The sequence below is a fragment of the Parasteatoda tepidariorum genome, chromosome 1, assembly GCF_982258835.1.
Source record: "Parasteatoda tepidariorum strain Cologne lab strain chromosome 1, Ptep-v5.0, whole genome shotgun sequence".
Classification (NCBI taxonomy): domain Eukaryota; kingdom Metazoa; phylum Arthropoda; class Arachnida; order Araneae; family Theridiidae; genus Parasteatoda; species Parasteatoda tepidariorum.
In genome coordinates, this window is record NC_141755.1 from 55,422,170 (window position 1) to 55,443,198 (window position 21,029).

At 29.9% G+C, this 21,029-nt stretch overlaps 1 protein-coding gene across 3 annotated transcripts in view; it reads left to right on the plus strand.

The window, feature by feature from the left end:
• Positions 1 to 3,857: 3,857 nt before the first annotated feature.
• The window catches only part of LOC107448222 (serine/threonine-protein kinase PLK4), a 54,379-nt gene continuing 37,207 nt past the window's right edge, over positions 3,858 to 21,029 (plus strand). For 2 of the 3 annotated variants that reach the window (XM_087164526.1, XM_087164528.1), the window contains exons 1-6: positions 3,858 to 4,280; positions 7,615 to 7,776; positions 10,981 to 11,058; positions 11,137 to 11,251; positions 11,332 to 11,459; positions 17,309 to 17,397. In XM_087164526.1, coding sequence (XP_087020652.1) covers positions 4,260 to 4,280; positions 7,615 to 7,776; positions 10,981 to 11,058; positions 11,137 to 11,251; positions 11,332 to 11,459; positions 17,309 to 17,397 — 593 coding nt within the window. In that variant the 5' untranslated portion in view covers positions 3,858 to 4,259. The remainder of the gene's footprint in view (positions 4,281 to 7,614; positions 7,777 to 10,980; positions 11,059 to 11,136; positions 11,252 to 11,331; positions 11,460 to 17,308; positions 17,398 to 21,029) is intronic. The other variant, XM_087164531.1, reaches the window with a different exon arrangement.

Consider the following 21,029-nt stretch of genomic DNA (forward strand, 5'->3'; position numbering starts at 1 on the left):
TAAAAAAAGATGTTATATATTTTCGTCTATTCTTGTATGTAATTAAATGTTAGTGCAAATTTAAATTTGATAAAATACAAAATTTATTACTATTTTTTGTTTCAAAATTCGAATGTTACCTAAATCTTTGGTTATCGAATCGTTAAAAATTTCTGATGTGCTAATTTTGCATTGGCACATCAGAAACTATTTTTTCTTTACAAAAAGTAATTGGCAAAATTTTTAATTAAAATTCTTAAAGGCTTTTCTGGGTGCACTCCCTGAAAATATTTCTACGGGTGCCTTTGAGTGTTGCTTCAAGTGTTCTGTTAAGTAAAATTTCAGATTCTAAATTTAAAGGAGTAAGTTACGTAAGTATTTTTCCATTTAATATAAGTGAAAAATTTATGCAAGTATGAGTAATTTGAATATTTTTAAATTCTCTTCATTGTCTCGATTATTACAAAAAATAACAATTTAAAAATTCGAAATATTATTTTATTTTAATATTTTTGGAAGTGAATGACAAAGTTATAAAGGTAAATTTTCATTTCAAATCAGATGTAAATTTAACTATAATTATGTAGTGTGGTCTTATGTAATATAATTTCAGAATATAAATAATGAATGATCATTTGGAAGTTACAAATGACTTAGGTTACGACTTTTATAAAGCATATTTTACAAAACTAACAAATTCAATTCAGATTTTGATAAAATACGCTCATTTCTAAACAAAAAATTAAGAATACATTTTAAAATTTAGGACTTGAAAATTATTAATGATTCATCAGAAAACTCACTGTATGAAGAAAAGAAAAAAATAGCAATAAAAGTTGTAATATAGTATTTCTTAAATAAATTTGAAATAATCAAAAAAATCAGCTGAGCATAAGATATATGTTCAGGGAGGAGTAAAAGGGAGTAAAATGGATGGTAGCAGAATTCGCTAATATAATTTTATTTACTATTTCTGTATTGCTAAGTAAATAATGAATAGAAGGATATTATAAAGCTACTGCTCTATGTTTTACTGCTTCACAGCAATACAGAAAAATAATCAAAATTATATCACCGAATTATTCTACTACCATCCAAATCTTCCTCTTGCATACTCCAAAAAATAAAAAGCAACGCAAAATAATATCAGAAAATACAAAATCTAATATTATACAGAGTTAAAAATAATGCAAAACAATATTACGGCGAATGCTAGATAATATTAGTTTGCATAGAATCTAATATTCTCTAATGCAGAGCAAACAGCGACCTCTTGTATCTTTCCAATATTTGAAGTTGTGCAAGATAACGTTAGATTTTACCGGTTTTCTGATATTATCTAGTATTAGGTGCTACTTGGGTAATGTTAGAACTCGCCCCGGCAGAAAAATCTTCTCGTTTTAGCTTAAATACGCAATCTACCACATGTGAAGCACAATTTATCTATATTAGATTCAGTATGTCTGCTCTTCGAGAAAGACAAACCCTCGTTGGCACCAATCTACGGCTATTCTATGCGGAACTTCTGCTTTGAACATTTTTATCAATTGAAGCTATCTTTGATAGTTATTTTCAACATATTATATTTTACAGGAAGAAAAAAAATAGAGAAAGTAAAAAGGTCATCAGTACCTTGTTAAAAGAAGGAAGAATAAAAATTGCTTTAAGCAAAGTAGACAGGAAAATGGATGTATATTGTATATTGTTTATACTCTCCCCGGATCGGCAAGTTAAAATTTTATCCTTGGACCGGATAAAATCTTCCAGCCGGCCACAGTTGGCAAATCCCTGGTAAAGGGGATATGGATGTCAAAGTATTATGCTATAGTATGTGGTGTGAATGTAAACAATAACAAGCTTCCTAAAAATGGAGAAAATTAATTTATAGTTTGTTTTGACTACACTACGAACTCCTCCTGCCACAAATAAACTAATTCCTTAAACTAATTTTCTCTGTGGAGATATTAAAGAGTTACAAATTATTATTGAATTTTGAAAGTGAATGAAAAAAAACTAGCATATTATTAATTACAAATGTTTAAATATTTGAAAATTCAAAATTATATAGCTTGAACGCTAAACTTTTTAAACTCATTTTGACAGATATTTCTTTGACAGATATTTCCGAGTACTAATGAAATTTTGAAAGCAAACGAAAGAAATTATTTTGCTTTTCAATCACCTTTTTTCTGTTCTAGTTCTTCTTTCAGAACCTCAGCTATCAGATCAACGCCTACTTCAAGTACATGGTCAATAATCGCTTCTATGATAGTTAAAAGAGCTTTTAGCAATAAAAGTTCGTAAATATAAGTTCTGGTATTAGACTGTTATATACTATAATAGTCCAATACCAGTGCCGTTCTAGTATTGGACTTGGTTGAACAAGCGAAGGTTGTAACGTGTGATCACAAACGAGAAACCAAAAACCGGTTTCTTAACTAGTTGCCTCCACTTGGTTGCCCTAGTGTCATCAGCACTTATGGAAACAAGAATGGCGCATTTTAAGGAGGTTAGCTTCACTCTACCACTAACACAATAGACTGAAGAAAGAGATTCAGATTATCCCTTTCTCTCTTTGAACTATTCCAAAATAGTGACGTGACCCCACACCCCTACTTGAAATAGTTATATCTCGTTAACCATAGCCACCGCCACAGGTCCAGACAAATTATAGAATAATTCCGATGTATCCCTTTTCTCATGTTATGGCTTTCGAGGTGGAGATGAGTGAACAGGCTTAATATTCTATGAAGTTTTGTTAATGTGATTTATGTATAATTTTACGTGCGCAATTTTACAATTGTTGTTGTTGTTAATTTACGTCGCACTAGAGCTGTACAATGGGCTATTGGCAACGGTCTGGGAAACATCCCTGAGGATGATCCGAAGACATGCCATCACAATTTTGATCCTCTGCAGAGGGGATGGCACCCCTGCTTCGGTAGCCCGACGACCTGCACGCGAAGTCGAGCACTTTACGGTAGAACAGTTTAACGAGGACCAATACCGCACACTCTCGGTCCCTACGCAGACTGATCCAAGTGGTCACCCACCCGCACACTGACAGCAGCCAGTGATGCTTGACTTCGGTGATCTGCTGGGAACCGTGTCTAAACGATCAGTCCACTGCGGGACCAATTTTACAATTCATAAAGAGTTTTCTGTAATTTATAATTTCTAATTGTATGTGAGCCTAAAGCAAATTGATGAAAATTAAAATCACAACACAAATAAAGTGTAAAGTTTGCCATATTTTGGTGTTATCACTTATTTGGCTATACTTTCGCAAAATATCACAGGTATATTTTTTAGGTTACATCTTGCAGGGCATAGTAAGCTTGTAGAGTCTTCCAAATTCATATGTTGTGTGTTTTGTTAAAATTTCAATTAAAAGGACGTGTTATATTGCTGTTGTAGTTTATTTACGTCGTACTAGAGCTGCACAATGGGCTATTTACGACGGTCTGGGAAACATCTTTGAGGATGATCCGAAGACATACCATCACAATTTTGATCCTCTGCAGAGGGGATGGCACCTCCGCTTCGCTAGCCCGACGACCTGCATGCAAAGTCGAGCACTTTACGGTAGAACAGTTTAACGAGGACCAATACCGCACACCCTAAGTCCCTACGCAAACAGATCCGTGTTATATTGCAAGACCTGTATTTGTAATCACATTTCATGTTGCCCTTTTTCAAGTTTAGGCGAGAACATCAATCAGAACTAGTAACCCGGAAGTTTTACGAGGAACTTTATTCCCTAGTAACTTTATTCCCTGTAAGCCAGAAACTGACGAACATGAACTTGATTGGCTAACATTTTGAGCATAAATGTTTTTACCCAATCAGCATTATTAATTTATCTTTTTTCCCACACCGCTTAAATGCATATGTGATGTTGCCAAAATTCTAAAACTTTTAAATAACAGGAAGAAGGGGGAAATTTAACTGTCACATTCGTTTTTACTCTAGTTTGTGCATTGACTGGTGTTTGTTTATGTTTATAAATTGAAATAAAATTTCTATACACTATAATCTTATCGTAAGAAAAGTTATAGAATTTTGTGTCATTAATTTACACATTCTGTTATACATCTTAAAATTTCAGGTTAAGAAGAAAAAGATGCGGATCGTTTTGTTATAAAATATGATGCTTCTCATGAAATTAGTGATTTATGTATAAAAATCACTTTTGACTTGACGTGGACGAATCAGTATTCTCTTTTATATGAGGTTAAAGAACTGACATTTCCGATGTTCGGCATGAATTGATTTTGAACATGTGGAATGATTTTGAACATGTAAGGAAATGGTGACATAGAGATGTTAAAAAATTTTCTTTATGACGGTTGCAGCCATGGCAAAAAAATTCAAATTACTAGCCAGCAAATTAGCCAAATATCAAAAGTGTTCACCAAATTCCCAAAGTCTTAGCTAAAGCAAATCTAAATATGATTAATTTTTCCCCCACATGAATCTTTCAGTCAAAATACAAAGTTGCTATAACTTGAATTATTTTAACAAATCATCTTTGAGGCTAAGAAATAAGATAAGTTGTGGTTTATTTTTGATAACCTCTTACATTACAACAGAAATTTAAAGATAAACCTGTAAGAATATTTGGTATTTATTTAGATTCCGACTATCTTTTAAATAAATATATTTAATTTTAAGTAAAACATTTCAATGTCTTATTTTTCAATAGCTGAATTTTTACTGGTGCGTTTATAATCATTCAGAAGAAAAGGATCAAGGTAGAAAATAAGTTATTTGAATCATTAATCATTGGATGTTTTTAAAAAGTGCCTAATTTTCCCTTTTTGAAAATGAGATTTTTCCTTGATGTTGATTTTCACTATGAATTATGCAAAAAGACACATTGTTTTATTTAACATTTTCACTATTAATTCAACCCCAATCTATTGCGGCATATTGTCAGTCCTTAGCGTATGAAAACGTAATACGTTTTACACGATTCAAAATTTTATGATTTTTGACAGTTGTGAAAAAGAATACCAAAAGGTTTCTTTTTTATATGACGGTTAAAAAAAGATAAAACCTACAATTGTCAAAAACTTTCTAATAATGCCTAATTATGATATTTTTTTAAAGTGCTTAAAAATATTTCTTGAGTGCTTAAAAGGTGCTTATTTTTTGTTGAATAATTTGGCTACGCACCCTGTATATGTATCATGGAGAAATGGTAATCTATGAATATAAAATTAAATTTACTGATTTTGGCAATCGCTTAAAATTTTACAATTTATTTTAATCAAAATATGTTTTAGTCTTGAGAACACTTATTTTCGGGAAAAATATTGGGATGATACCTAATATGCATCTAGCTACCACTTAAGAAAAAAATCTGCTGGCGCTAACTGTGGGAAAGAATTTTGTTATGCGATATTGTGTGATCTGGCAACAAATGTTTTAATCTGTATTTTATGTTTTTTATTTTTTTAGTGTTCACATAATCTCTTTTGTTGCTTACATTATTTGGATTTAATACAATTCTTATTAGTTACGTAATATATTTTAGGGAAATGTGATTGAATAAAAAATACAAGATTTGTTCCAAAAAATTCATATTGGTGTAATTTTCAGGATCTAGGGAAATATAGATTTTTCTATTCCGTAGAAAAAAATTGTTCGCTTAAACTTTTGTCAAAACTTAATTTCCTTCGCCCAATTTACGATTTTATCACATTTGGCAAGGTGGTGAATGCTTAACATGGGCCCTTGAAATGTTTTATTGTTATTAGAATAAGTTTTTCATTAAAACTGAATTCCGCACGATTATCGATGAAAAGTTTTATAAACTGGTCTAAAATTTTTTAAGGCAAAATGTTTTTAACTAATAAAATATTGGTATATTTGTAAATGAATGAAAATTGCAATCGAAGTTTCATAATGAAAGTTACTAATACTTTTTCAATCACTGGGTTAAATTACAGTTTTTTTTTTTACATAATTTACTAAGGGTTAGAGCCCTTTGTTGGTTGCCATTCACAGACAGTTTAATTTACTTTTCTATCCTGAGAAACTTATTTTAATTTGCTATGTATCAATCAAGTGTTATACCCTGTGGCAGAATTTTTTTGAGCTTTCAGCGACATACCTTTCTAATTCTAATATCTTTCTGCAAGATAGTTTTAAATTAAACATAAATATACATGTTACTAATTCAAAATAACAGAAGTGTAAAAAAAAATTGGATCAAATTTAATAATTTTTTAAAAAAATATTTAAAATTTTTTTATTCTAATATTATGGTCGACATTCTCGCATTTTGTAAATCATCATGCCATTAAAAAAATCGTGAAATCCGTTGCAGTAACTACCGGAAAAAAAGATCGGCAACTAAATCGCGCTAATCCGGGTGAGGAAAATGGTTACTAAATGTGTGTTTCCATTTCGAGATTCGGTTGCTGTGAAAAATAACATCATAAAAAAATATCGAATTTTAAAAACTATGTGGAAATCAATAGTAATGACTGCATTAAAATTATTAGAACGAAATTTTCTATCCTGATTAAGTAAACATTTTATCCTGCCTGATTAACCTGATACTTAGATTAACCCCATTTCCTTATTACCCATCCTTTTTACTAGATGATGAAATTTTTATGAGTTGTTACAGTCTCAAATGATGATCAATAGTTACAATGTCAAATGAGATGGTTTTTTCCTATTAAAAAATTTCCTTTTCTGTATTTTTGTGAGAAAAACTTATATAATAACACATAAGATCTAAAATAATAAGCAGGAATTCCAATTCCAGTAATATATAAGGAGTTGTTGATTTTAATTTTATGTATTACCACCAGAGGTTTTTGTATTTCACATATACCCCTGAATTCCATTTTTTTCCCCATATACTTAAGGGTCTAAATGTAATTTTACTGCAAATTCGACGTATCTCAAGTCAAGACGATTGGTTTTTAGACTTATTATCGATTGGTCTTAACTTATTATCTTAACTTAAACTTATTATTTGTCAACATTTTTGACCATTTCAAATATTTGAAGCTGCGATGGAATCTATCTATCGTGATTCATTCTGCTATCGTGATTCATTCATATTCACTTGATTTTAATATCAAACATCAATTTTCATGCTTTTGTGATTTAAAAGTTACAGATAAAGATACATATTCACGCAATTTATAAATGGTACATCGCAATTCAAAAATCTAATGTTGTAATGCGATTTTTAAATTTATATCGCAATTCATATTCATAATAGTTTAAAATTCAATGCTGCGACTCATATTCGTCAATTTCAATTATAATTTCAAACAACAATTTTCAAATTTATGCGTGTTTTAAAAGTTTTGCATCCTGGTTCGTATTCTTGCGATGTAAAAATTCAACTTATCAACATGTATTTTCATGTTTTTAAAATCCTTAAATTAGTTTTTCTTAAATTAGTGACTATAAAGGTGTGATATTCTTCATAGATAGAGTAACTTAAATTATACATCTTTGTTCTAAAAATCATATTTAGCATCTATGGTATATAAATTGATATCAAGTTTTTGCACTTAAAATTTTCTGGATTTTTCCCCTAGTATCAGAATGACCTCTAAAAACCACTTTATTCCATCCGACTCTAATTACATTTTTTACTTTTAGAATACAAGGTACATTGAATGTAAAGACAAAAATATCACATTGTATGAACCAAAAATTGGACATGGTAGATATGCTACAGTTTATAAAGGTGAGTGGAGCTATGGCAATATCAAGGAGATTGTTGCTATTAAAATTCAACGTAAAGAAAAAGAGATTAAAACTGTAAGTAAAATTTTTCTTCTTCTTTTTTATTAATAATTTTTTACTCTGTATTACAAGGGTTGCTATTTATATTTCTGGCCTTGGCAACAGTAAGTGTTGCTAGGTGACCGCAGACGATTTTAATCGAAAGTTTGATATTTTTAAACATAAATTCAGCAGACGATTTACCATTATAGCTTCATTTGTGTTGTTGACAGTAAATTGAAAAGTTCTTCTCTTTCAAAAAATGGAATTGAATCATGAACATTTTCGTGCCATTATTTTTCATAACTTTCGACGTGGATTGTCAAGACAAGAGTGCTTCGATGAACTTAATTCTTTATTCAGCGATAAAGGGCCATCCTACAGCACTGTAAAAAATTGGTATAATGAATTTAATCGTGTTCGATGTTCGATCTAGGACGAATCCCGTGCAGGTCGTCCAAAATCCGTTGTTGTGCCAGAAAAGATCGATGCTGTGCGTGAACTGATAAAGCAAGATCGTCATGTGACATAGATCGTCATGAGATAGAGGCGTCTTTGGACATTAGTATGACTAGCATCAATAAAATATTGCAAGAACATTTGAGCGTAAAAAAAATGTGTTCGCGTTGGATCCCGCATAATCTGACAAAAGCTAAAAAAAAAGCTCGTGTCGATTGGTGCAGGAAAATGTTGGAAAAATACGTTCAAGGTACATCAAAGGCTGTGTACGACAAAGGCTGTAACATCTACACAGGTGACGAATCATGGATCTATGCATATGAGCCGGAAACAAAACAGCAATCAACTCTATGGGTCTTCCAAGACGAGGCAAAACCAACAAAAGGAAGAAGAAGCACATCGAAACAAATGATTGCCTGTTTCTTCGGCATTAACGGTCATGTGGCAACAGTGGCGTTAGAGCAATGCAGGACGGTCAATTCTGAATGGTACACGACCATTTGTTTGCCAGAAGTCATCGGAGAAATTCGAAAAAAGCAGAAGAACAGGCGAATCATTCTTCATCATGACAATGCGAGCTCTCACACATCGACTCAAACAAAGGCATTTCTGACGGAGCGAGAGATCAAACTGATGGGTCATCCGCCGTACAGCCCTGATTTGGCACCCAATGACTTCTTCTTATTCCCACACATCAAAAATAAATTACGTGGACAATGATTTTCGACCCCCGAAGAAGCGGTTGATGCATTCAAAACGCATGTTTTGGAGTTACCTCAATTGGACTGGAAAAAGTGCTTTGAAAATTAGTTCAAACGCATGCAAAAGTGGATTGATTATCATGGAGAATATTTTGAAAAACAATAAAACCAATTTCGATCCTACATATTTGTTTTTTCATTATTAGGCCAGAAATATAAATAGTAACCCTCGTAAGAAAACTTAGTTGCCCCTACTGCTTTAGGTGTTTAATATTGACTTTTTGTTTCCTTTGTGAACTATAGTTAGCGAGTTTAATTGAAAATTCCAAATTTCTGATTATTTGAAAATTTTGTTACAGAATCATATGTTTTTGAATATGTTTTATATTTTTATATAGTCGTAAATTTAAATTATTATCATTCTGCTCAGTTTTCAATTTTAATAATATTTTATACTGTCTATGCATGTTATTTTGAATTACAACTTTTTAAAAAAAATTAAAGCATGGTTCATATACCTTAAGAAAAGCCTGGAAAACTTGAGGATTTCAAATTAGCTAAAATAATAAAATTTTTGCTTATAATCTAGAAAAAGATATTAACCTAGAAAAATTAAAACATTAGGATCATTTTACTGTTTGAAAGGGTTTTTTTTTGTAATGTCATAGTATTCCACTGAAAGAAATATGCTTCAGACAAAATTTTTAATATAATATTAAAATTATATGCAGATATATTTACTCTGATAGTTGAATAACTTTTTAAGATGCATTTATGAATTTATTGTCTATTTTGAACTTTCGTTGAAAGTTTTTAATTTTTCTCAATGTTTGTAGGTGGTTACCGTAAAATACAGATAAAACACCCCCTAATTTTGACGAAAATCGCCCCGATACCGGGGGGGGGGGGGAGTACTGAGGAAAGGGCTAAAGGCCGTATTAAAAAACATTTATATTTGGTTGGGCATTATTAAGTATGAATCACAAAATATAAAATTTAAGTAATTGTAGCAAAACAGGGTTGGCAAGATTTTGCCGCAGGTGGAAAAAACCATGGTAAATACCGGTAAAAACCGTCCTGGCAAAAACCTATATTTTCCAAGATGAGAGGAAAAAACACATTTTTGGTACAAAATTATTCCTAAAATTGAAATATATACTGTAAATATAAATAATTACAAAAAAATTAAAAAAATTATTATTCCATAATTAAATCATAATGAAATAATATATCATTTTTAGTAGTTCAAAACATTATTGATTTGAAAATTTGCAATTATTCTCTTTTTTCCAGTGAAATGAACTTATTTTAAATTAATATAACTGTAATTTAAAGCATAAAATATCTATCAAGATGTGTAGTTAATAATTGTACAAATAATAATTTTTTTATAATATAATAATAATAATATTATACAAATAATAATATTTATTTATTTATAAAAAAACATTTATTTAAGGATTCTAAAATGAAAAGAGGTCAAAAACTTTCAATGTTTTAAAAATTATTGGCTCTATATTAATTATTAATATGTTAAAAATAATTTTTTCATGTAATGTATCAAAATTATTATTTTTTATGATTGATTTAAATTTGTTTCAAGTATTTTGTAATAATATTTAATCAGCAATTTAGATAATTTAGTTTTTGCCGGTTTTTACCAGGTTTTTGCCACTGTCCAGGCAAAAAATCCTTTTTGCCGGCAAAAACTCCAACCTTGTAGCAAAATAAAGTAAATATAAACTAATGAGTAAATCTAACTTAACTTTTAGAGCTCTCCTCTATTTTTAAATCTCAGTACGATTGCGGCACATGCAAAAATGGAAAAAATAAAAAAATGGACAACGAAATATTTCATAAAAGTAAGATAATTTATTTAGTTACATTAATCAGAATCCCAAAATCCATCTAAAAAAAATATCAGAGTCATAGTTCAAAATAAGGTCAACTCATTCTTCATTCAGTTTCATTATTGTCTATAGATCCGACATTAGAGAATTATAACATGACTATGTGCTTATTTTCAAAATAGTTTCTTACAAAAATATCCAATTACATGATTTTGGTTTACTCTTATTAGAAAGCTATTCAACAAAAGGAACTGGTGAAGAAAGAAATTACATTGCATGAAAAGCTTAACCATCCTTCCATTGTCAAGGTAAATTGTTTAAAATTATATTTTTTATTTGATGATATGTAATTATTTAAACTTAACTTTTTAATAATTTTTTTTTAGCTGAAAGATTCGTTTGAAGATAAGAACAATTATTATATTGTTTTAGAATATTGTGACTCAGGAACACTGGACAAATACCTAAAAAAAAACAATAATATCCTGTGTGAAAATGAAGGTTAAATTAATATTTTATTTTAATTTTTAAATTACAGTTTTAAAATGTTTCTTTTGTGCTTATTGTTTTATTTTACGTAGTTTATGAAATTATGAAGCAAGTAGTTGATGGGCTAAAGTATTTGCATAGCAGGAAAATTATACATCGAGATCTTTCTCTTAAAAATATATTGCTAACAAAAGACTATAAAACTAAAGAGCTGAAAGTGGTAAGTTTTTTTATAAATTTTTATTTTCGAATGTTTTCTTGGTGCTTGTATAACATTAAAATTGTCCCATTGTGATGGGGTAGAAGTGTCATCATCTCCCAGCACTGAAAAGACTAGAAAACCATAGCTATTCTCTTTATTTTTGCCACAAATATTCGTATCAAAACCATGGTTGTTTTAAAAGGAATTTTAAGTGCTATATTTCCCTTCTTTCTAGTTCCCTTCTTTCCCTTCTTTCTTTTTCAAACTGAATAAAAATTTTCAAAGGGTAGTCTTTTTGACTGATGAACTTTTTTATTTTTATTTAGATGAACAAAAAAACTAAAACTTCGGAGTAAAAAAGACTACCCTTTGAAAATTTTTATTAGAAAGTTTTACAAATGCTTTTTTGTTTCTTAAAATTATAAACTATAATTACAGTTTAATATTTCTATTCCAGCTTTGCACAAAGATATTGCCACTAAACATATTTTCCATTCAACAGTTTTACAAACGAAGTTTTAGTTTTTTTGTTCATCTACAAAATTTAAATAAACACAGATTATTAGGTTGGAAAAACTAATGAAGGCTACTAAGTAAATTTTTATCTGTCACTAAGGATCTTTACATATCTCACCTATTCCATTCAAAGAGTTCAGAAAAACTCATATCAGTTTTTATACCTTAATTATTAATCAAAGCTAAATTTTAGCTTATAAAATTTTAAAATAGTGGTAAAATTCCTAGCCTTTTTATTTATTTATAAATTTTTTTAACTTTTCATTCTTGTAACTGTTACCTCTTTAAAAAATTTCATGGTGTTTAGAATTAATTCCTATAAATTCTGAGTGTCTGATTTTTAATAAAGGTATCAAAAACTTTGTTACTTAAGTTGGAGATGAAATTAATATAATAATTCAATATGAAATTAAAACCATTTTTTAATAAAAAAATTTGAAAACAAAGCTTTTTTTTTTCGTCTTCAGTGTTTATAACTAAGTCCAGAACATTTGTTGATTGGTCACTTCAGTTAGTTTTTTTTCGTTTTGATTTATTAATTAAATTATTTTTTATCAATTAATTTAAAATCCTTGTTGCTAATAAAAAAGTTAATCAATAAATCTAAGGGGAAAAAAAAAGAATTTTTGGATAGGTAATTATCCTGAAGAAAAAAGGAAATGTTACAAATATTGGTACTGAAACTGTTATTCATTGGAATGCTGCTAATTTGTTGCTAATAAACACTTATTAAAAAGGATATAATTATCATTTAAATGAATATTAACTAAGAACTTCCATATATAAATTTATATATATAAAAAAACTATTTAATTATTGTGAAGAAAACAATTGTGATTCACATTTGTTTTTTCTAATATCTAAATGTGAAATCCCATTATTTCTAAAGAGTTTTATTTATTTACTTTATTTTAATAAAATAAATTTTAAATCAACTCTGTTAATAAAAGAGCAGCTTTCAAACTTTTATTATAATTTTTTTTTTTAAATACCAAAGTAGATAATACAGTACAAACTATGTGTACATGTTTTCATTAAAAAATAAAACATCTAAAAGCTAATAGGGGAGATTGAATGGGAGAAATTTAATTTTATGATCAATATTATTGAAAATTAACACTTTAAAAATTTTTCACTTTATCCCAGAGGTCGTCAAAGTGGTCTATATAGACCCCAGGGGTCTATTTAACATAAGCGGGGGTCGATATGAGCCAGGGGGTCGAATGGGGTCGATCCAAATTCGGAAGGGTCGATTAGTCAAAGGATTATCAGTATTTTTCATATATGTAACAATTAGAAATAAAAGAAGAAGACTTGGAAATATATAGAGGTAATCTTCAAAAATTGAGCGACAATTTTAAACTGCGTTTTGTTAATTTGGAAAACATTGACATCCCTGATTGGATTATTGTGCCATTTTCTTTCTGCTCAAATTGAAAACGTGGACATCAACCTGCAAGATGATCTTGCTGAATTATTATGGGGATTTGAAGCGAAGACGCTTTTTAAAAATTTAACAATAAGCAAATTTTGTAAATATAATGCAAAAATTTGTAAGATTTTACAAAATAGCTCAACCATTTATGATAGCATTTCCAAGTTCCTATATAATTGAAGCCGGTTTCAGTCACGTAAATTCAATCTTAACTAAGAACAGAAATAAATTAAATGTGGAGTTTTGAGGGGATTTAAGATTAAAATTGACCAATTTTGAACCCAATATAACGAACCTTGCAGAAAAAAAAACACCAGGCACACCCATGTCATTGATTAAGAAGCAATAAATCCGTAGTTACTTTACTTATTATTTCTACTTACTTATTATTTCATTATTATTTCTTATTATTATTACTTATTACTTATTATTATTATTTCTTATTACTTATTATTTCATAAATATTAAGGTATTTATATTTCAACAATAATATATTTTTCATAAAACTATTGTTACACTATGTACTATTACTCTAATAAAGGTTCAAAATCATAAAATAAATGTACAAACACAGTATCTAATAGAGTTTTATTATAATTAACAGAAAATTACTTTTATGGGGGTTGATGGAGATTTCGAAAAATTATGTAGGGGTCGATGATCAAAAAAGTTTGGCAACCTTTGCTTTATCCATATGATAGATAATTTGAATCATCAGCTATCCATAGAAATGCATTCAATCAATCAGCTGTAGTTTTAACTAGCAAAAACATAGTTTCTTAAAAAGTATGTATTTTGTCCCATTCATCCCAATGATGTGGATGAATGGGACGAGTTTATGAAATGAGGAAATACTTTATTTGACTTTGATTTAGATGATAAGTAGTAATTGTTAACTTAACAATACAAAGGAGTTACAAATAAAAATATTGCAAATACAAAATATTAACAAATAAAAATATTACAAATGCAAAACATCAGTAATAGAAAAGTTCAAAGAGGAATAAAAACTTATTTAACATTGCATGAATTAAAATCAACTTGAAAACTTAGTTGAGTTATTTGTCTTTTTGATCGACCAGTGGAGATAGATTGAGGAAGTTTGCATTCGACATCCGTCAGAAAAATATCTGAAATTTCTTTTCCATGAACACATTTGTTTGCTCCTACTCGCTTTAAAAATTTTACTTCAAATTCGTCTTTAGAACGAACATTTAATACTTTAGAAATATAAAAGTGAATAGCCTTTTTACCAGCTACTCTTGTTAGAAGGTAGATCTTATATAAATGTATTTCTGTAAACTGTCAGTGATATGATCATAATCCATATTACTTTCATCATCTTTACTGTTCGAATAAACAGGGTCATCTACATCAGGTTCAGAACTACTTAATAGCAGCTTTTTAAATCCCTTTCTTGGCTTTTTACTCTTTGACATCTAAATTTCTTTAGTTTTGTCATCTCTTGATTTGAGCCTGGTTCTGTTGGGACTTCACTGGCCTATCTGTCACCGAGGCCGCAAGAAAGTTGGTATTAGAGAAAATTTCTGAATTGTAGGGATGTATGCCAGTTCTATTGAAAGAAGAAATTATATTCTCTTTTGAAAATCCAAATGTAAATGATTCATTCGAAACCTTAGCAATGTTATAAATGCTCAAGATTTTTCCTGGATTATTTGTCATCCAGTTATTTTGCGCAATGTGATACTTCATTTTGAAGGCACTGTAAACTGTGACATCCAGCGGTTGCATTTGATGCGTGCAATATGGAGGAAAAGTTAAAATCACAACACCATTCTCTTTTGCAAAGGAAATGACTGGAATATTAATATGATTGTCGTGATTATCAATTATCAATAATACCAGTTTTTCTTTAGTGCATTTGGTGTTTTTGACAAAATGTTCCATTGACTTCCAAAAATTTTCAGCAGTCATCCAGCCACTAGGATGAGCTAGACCTAAACTTTCTAAAGGTCCATTTTCAAGCATAAAATCCTTAAAATTAACCTGTGGGAAAACATAAACAGGTGGGATTGTATTTCCAATGGCATTTATGAAATTTAACATCGTAACTAATTGCCCCCGTTCTGCTGATGTAATTTGGCCAACTTGTTTCGTTCCTTTTGTAGCAGTTTTATTTTTTTCGTTCATCACAGTTATAAATATCTGCTGGTTCAAATTTATATTTTTGCAGCAGACCTTCTGAAAAAAAATGGACACATTGTTTTTGTTGAAGCTACATGCTCTTGCCTGACTCTTACTTTCGGGGGTGCGGATAGATAATTCTCTTTGTCTATTTAGAAACAACTAATTATTTGACAACCAATCTTTACACGCGATTTCATTTTCTTACCATGCGACAGGTGCCTTCTCCAAGAAATTGGCAAATTCAAATTCAAGTTTCCTTGTTTGACTGGTTGTTAACCCATAACACATTTGGGAACAGGTTTTCAAATACCCACACAGTTCATTTTCTTCCTTAACTGAAAATATTCTTCTATTGCCAATGTCTGGGTTGGGCTCATACAATTCTGTAGTAGTAATCTGTTTGGTTACTGTCAAATGACGACTCAGTGTTGATTTTGACGTATGAAAAGCTTTTGCAAAATTTTTATTGACATTCCTTTTGTGAGCACTTCATTGGCAGCTTCTTTAATTGTTGGTATTGAAGCCTTAATCTATTTGGTTTTTTCCCCAGTTTTGAAGCATTCTTTGAAAGTTAAATGTAGAATAATTTAATTACATAGAAATTAGCTACGCTGTATATAAATATAGGTATTACAAAATAAATAAAATATTTATTTTTTATGAAAAAAATTTCTTATAAGAATTAAATTATTTGAAATACATTAAAATGCAGTATATAATAAAAAAGCTTTTAGTTTGAAGCTGATGAGTATAAAACTCAAAATTTCAACCAATAAATTTAACTAAAAAATTATTTCCAGATATAATTTTTTTTTCCCTCAAGCAAACCAATAAATCAATACAACAAATTGTTTATTAAAAAAATTATAGTTTTACTATTGTAATATTAACAAATTTGTTAAAATAATGGAAAAGAAATACACTGAGAAATTAAGTTGAATATTGCAAGATATTGATCTAAAATTTTCAAGTTATATTAAGAAGGGGATGAATGGGACTGTCCCATTATCCACCAGACAATTGTCCCATTCATCCCTGTATCCACTTGTTGAAATAAATTAAAAAATAGGCCTAAAAAAGTAGTGAATTTTCTCTATTCAAATTGATATTGACACTAGAATAAGTAGATTTTTAATATACTGTAACATTATTAGCTTGAAGTATATTTTTTTTAAAAACAATATTGTAATGAAAACAAAAAATCTTACTTTTAATATGGAAAAGCACACTTTGAGGCCCTGTTCAAGCAAACATACAAGCTTATGATGTTGGTGTCAGTATGTAAATTAGACCGGGTGCTGCCATCTGCTAAGTGATGTATCAAACATTTGAAACAATATATAGGCACAAAACATACAGTTGTCCCATTCACCCCCTTTTAATAAATTGTCCTATTACTCATTTCTGTGAAATATTGTGAAAAAAAATTATTCTCAATTGCTGATCAAAATTTACTGGTCAAATATCTAAACGAATAAAATTTACAATATTAAGGACTAAAAATATTTACAATGAAGATAGAAAATTCCATAATCATTCTTACAGTTTTTGTGCTGGGGTATTCCTTGTCCAAAATTTCAGAAAATTTTTGGTTGTTGTCTCCGAAAAAAAAATTGTTTTCCTCTTAAAAATGTTCTGCAAATTTTTATAAATATAAATAAAAACATCAGTTTTTAAGAAATAAAAATTTTTTCGAGAAATTATGCTGTTACCATTTTTTTCCTTTCAAATAACCACAATATATTAACTCTGATTTTTTTTATTTTAGAAAATTGCTGATTTTGGTTGTTCGACAGAATTAAAAACATTAGATGAAACAAAAAAGACAGTGGTTGGAACACCAGTATGCATGTCACCGTAGGTATTTTAAGAACATTTTTGGTAGAGTTTTTAATTCTGTAATATAACTAGTGGGTCATTCTTCAGAGATGGGCATTTGTCATTCAGAATAATGAATAAAGAATGATGAATAATTATTCAAAATCTGATCTGAGAAAGATTTATTCATTTGTCAGAAATGATTTGAATAAAGAATAAATCATTCAGTATTCTTCATTCAGTATCCTTTATTCATTAGTCAAGAATAACTGAATAATTTCACTGGTCAACAAAAATGGGCACGAAATACTCTAATTGACTATGACAACTACAGATAAAACGTTAATCCTTTTCAAGTATATTTATATAATGTTTGAGGAAATTTACTTTTATCTAACACCATGCATACTTTCGAGAAATGGTTACATGGCAAAAAAACGTTTAATTTTTGTAAGTTAAAATTTTATTTAGGAATTTAAAATAAGATTATCGTTTGCTTTCAAAAACTATAAGAAATTGTGTTTTATAGATATTAGGACAAAATTTTAAAATGAACTTAAGTAACTAAACTGTTATGAACCTACTTTTTAGCACAACTAAGTATGTTTTGGAGTAAGTTAAAATAACATAAAAATAAATATTCATACTTGTCTTAGTTTTATGGTTAAATTCCTAAAATAAGACGTTTAAGAGCAAACGATGTTTTGCATCTCGTTATAGACAAATACATAACGCTTGCATTTTTCGCTGGTTATTCAAAATTTTATTCAGAAAAATTAGTCATGACTAATGAGTTTATTCATCAATCATTATTCAAAAATTTGTATACATTTGCATAATGAATGATGAATAATGACTAAATTTTCATATGAATAATCATTCAGAATAAATTTATTCTGAATAAATTTAGTCATGAATAAAATTTTCGTGCATGATGCCCATCACTGTCATTCTTGCTTTGAAATGAGTGGTTATGTATGAAGAAGAAATACTTAAATTTTCAGCAAGGCCACAGAGTTTAAGACAATTCTGCAGGAGTCAGAATTTGAAAAATTTACTTTTTGAAAATTGATTAAAAAGTTTGCTTATTAGAAGTTAGTTAAAAGCTAGCCTTTGTTGGTTGAATAATGAAAAAGAAAAGTTTTTGATCTTAGAAAAATTATTTTTATGAATATTTATGATCATGTAAATTAAAATACTATTCTAATTAAGATGTGACAATTTAAGTTACAACTGATTATATACCAGTGATTTCCCTAGACTTACAAAACTATGTGTTTTTAGTACCCAGGACTTCCAAATTTCTGGGTCTTTTTTTATTAAAAGGAGTCCTCATTAAAAATAATACAAATATAATTTATTGGGATTATTTAATGAGAATCCTTATTTCAAAGATACACATAAAAATTAAAAAAATTAAGATTTGAAAAAAAAGAAAAGGAAAATTTAATTGGTTATTGATTCAGTAATAAATAGACATAGTTTAAGCCAAATTTTCGGACCAGTTTCTGAGCCCAAAATCAGATGATTTTCTTCAAAAATAATGAAAGACAATTCTTGTCCTAGTTCATAATGCTGAATATATCATTTAAAATAACACTACTCTTAAAAGAAGGATAAAACAAATACCACTTATTTCTCAAGGTTATATAAAATAATTTAAAAATTAACAAAATTTTATATATATATATATAATTTTTTTTTTAAAATTGCGCCCGCCATCGTCTTCTCAGACATAAGGCATCTCCAATACAACAGTGAAGTAGCCACAGAAGGTGAAAGGGCACAAAAGTCGTATCAGGAACGCATGTTAAGAAGAGAGGGGCAATCAAAAAGATGATCCCCAGTCATAGGCAAAGTGTTACAGAGCACACAAAGAGGTGAATTGACAAGGTTAATCTTAAATAGATGGGCCTGAAAGTATTCATGTCCAGTAATTATTCTAAGACAAGCAACTCCCTCGGGCTTGGGAAGGATGGAAAGATGAAAGTGCTGCTGGCCATCAAGAAGGCTAGCCCAGGATTTTCCATCAGCTAAGTCCCGAAGAGCAGATATTGTTCTGCGTCTGAATTTGCTCTTAAGAAGCCGCCTTGCATTTCTAAGAGGAACTAGATGAGAGGGTGGATGAAATACTGAAGCCTCTCTAGCCAACATGACAGCCCGTTCATTTCCGTAGATGCCACAATGGCCAGGGATCCACTGGAGGACTACCTCTCTTCCAGAACAAAGAAGAGAGCTGATGCTTTATTTATACTTGAATTCAAGTTCAGAGGGGTATAAATTATATTAAGAAATGGTCTGAATCGCAGCCTGAGAATCGACAAAGATAACAATGTTCAATGTTTTGTTCAGATGGTGGATTGCAAAAATTTCTCCATCAAAATTATCTGTCCAAGTGTCAAGAGGTTCTCTAAGGCTGAAATATTTGGAGTAAGCACTGGCTCCAACTCTACCAGTTGAAAAAGTGGCGGATCAATCAAAAGTGGCGGATCAATCCAATTTCCGGACAGGCTGTACCAAGTCAAATCTAGCAGTGGCATATCTCAGAAGGCCTGTAAAGAAAAGGCGGCCTATAGATAAAAGTTTGGAGTTGGATCTCAAAGATCTCTGCAAGTCTCCGGTACTCAAGAAAAAAAAAAAAAAGAATGTTGAGATTTAAGTCTGGTTTGAGGAAGAATATAGTACGGCCAAAAGTACTTCTTTCTTAGCAACCTTTCACCAAGAGAAAGAGCAGCATAAGTTCGGCTGTCAGATAAATTATAGACTGATATAATTAAAACTGTCTGAAGCTGCATGGCAGGAATAGGGGTTGAAATCGCATAACCAGTGATGAGTCTTAGTGCTTTATTTTGAACCAAATCGAGTTTTGATAATGCACTGTCTGAGGAAGAAATAAGGATTTCTGAACCATATTCAAATACTGGTTTAATGTAAGAAGTGAGAGTGGAAGCAAGGACATTTTGGGATGAACCCCACTTTATTCCAGCGAGACGTTTCAATAGACCAAGGCGATTTTTCACGCTATCTGCCACTTGATTTATGTTTTTAGTCCAGGTTAGTCTGGTATCAAGAGTTATGCTGAAGTAGGTAGCACAATCAGTTCGTCCCAGAGTACTATTTTTGTATACCAAGTTAACATTAAACTTTTTGGTACTAAGGGTAAAAAGTTCAAAATTTGTCTTTTCTGGGTTAACTTTGAATTTGTTGTCAGAGTCCAGGTTGCCAGAACCTCTAAAAGCCAAATTGAGTGTTTTCTCCAACATAGAGATATCAGAGCCAGTAGACCAAATAACAAGGTCATCGGCATACAACAATGATTGAGTCTCTGAAACAGCATTATTAATGAAGCTCAAGAGGTCATTTACCATGACATTAAAGAGGACAGAATTTAAAACTGTGCCCTGTGGAAGGACCTGCCTGGTTTGTCGATACACTGATTGAGAGTTGCCATATTTTATGTTCAAGAATCTTTGTGAAATAAAATCACTAATCCACTTAAAAAGATTTCCATACACTTTCTTATGAAGCAATTTTGTAAGAAGCCTTAACAACCTCAAACCAAGATATTGCTAAGGCTTTTTTGAAACTTTATCGCAAGATTAGTAATTTTTACCCGACGACTAGGAATATGAGGGGTGAAATAAATCCCTCTGGTGATAACCCAGAATGAA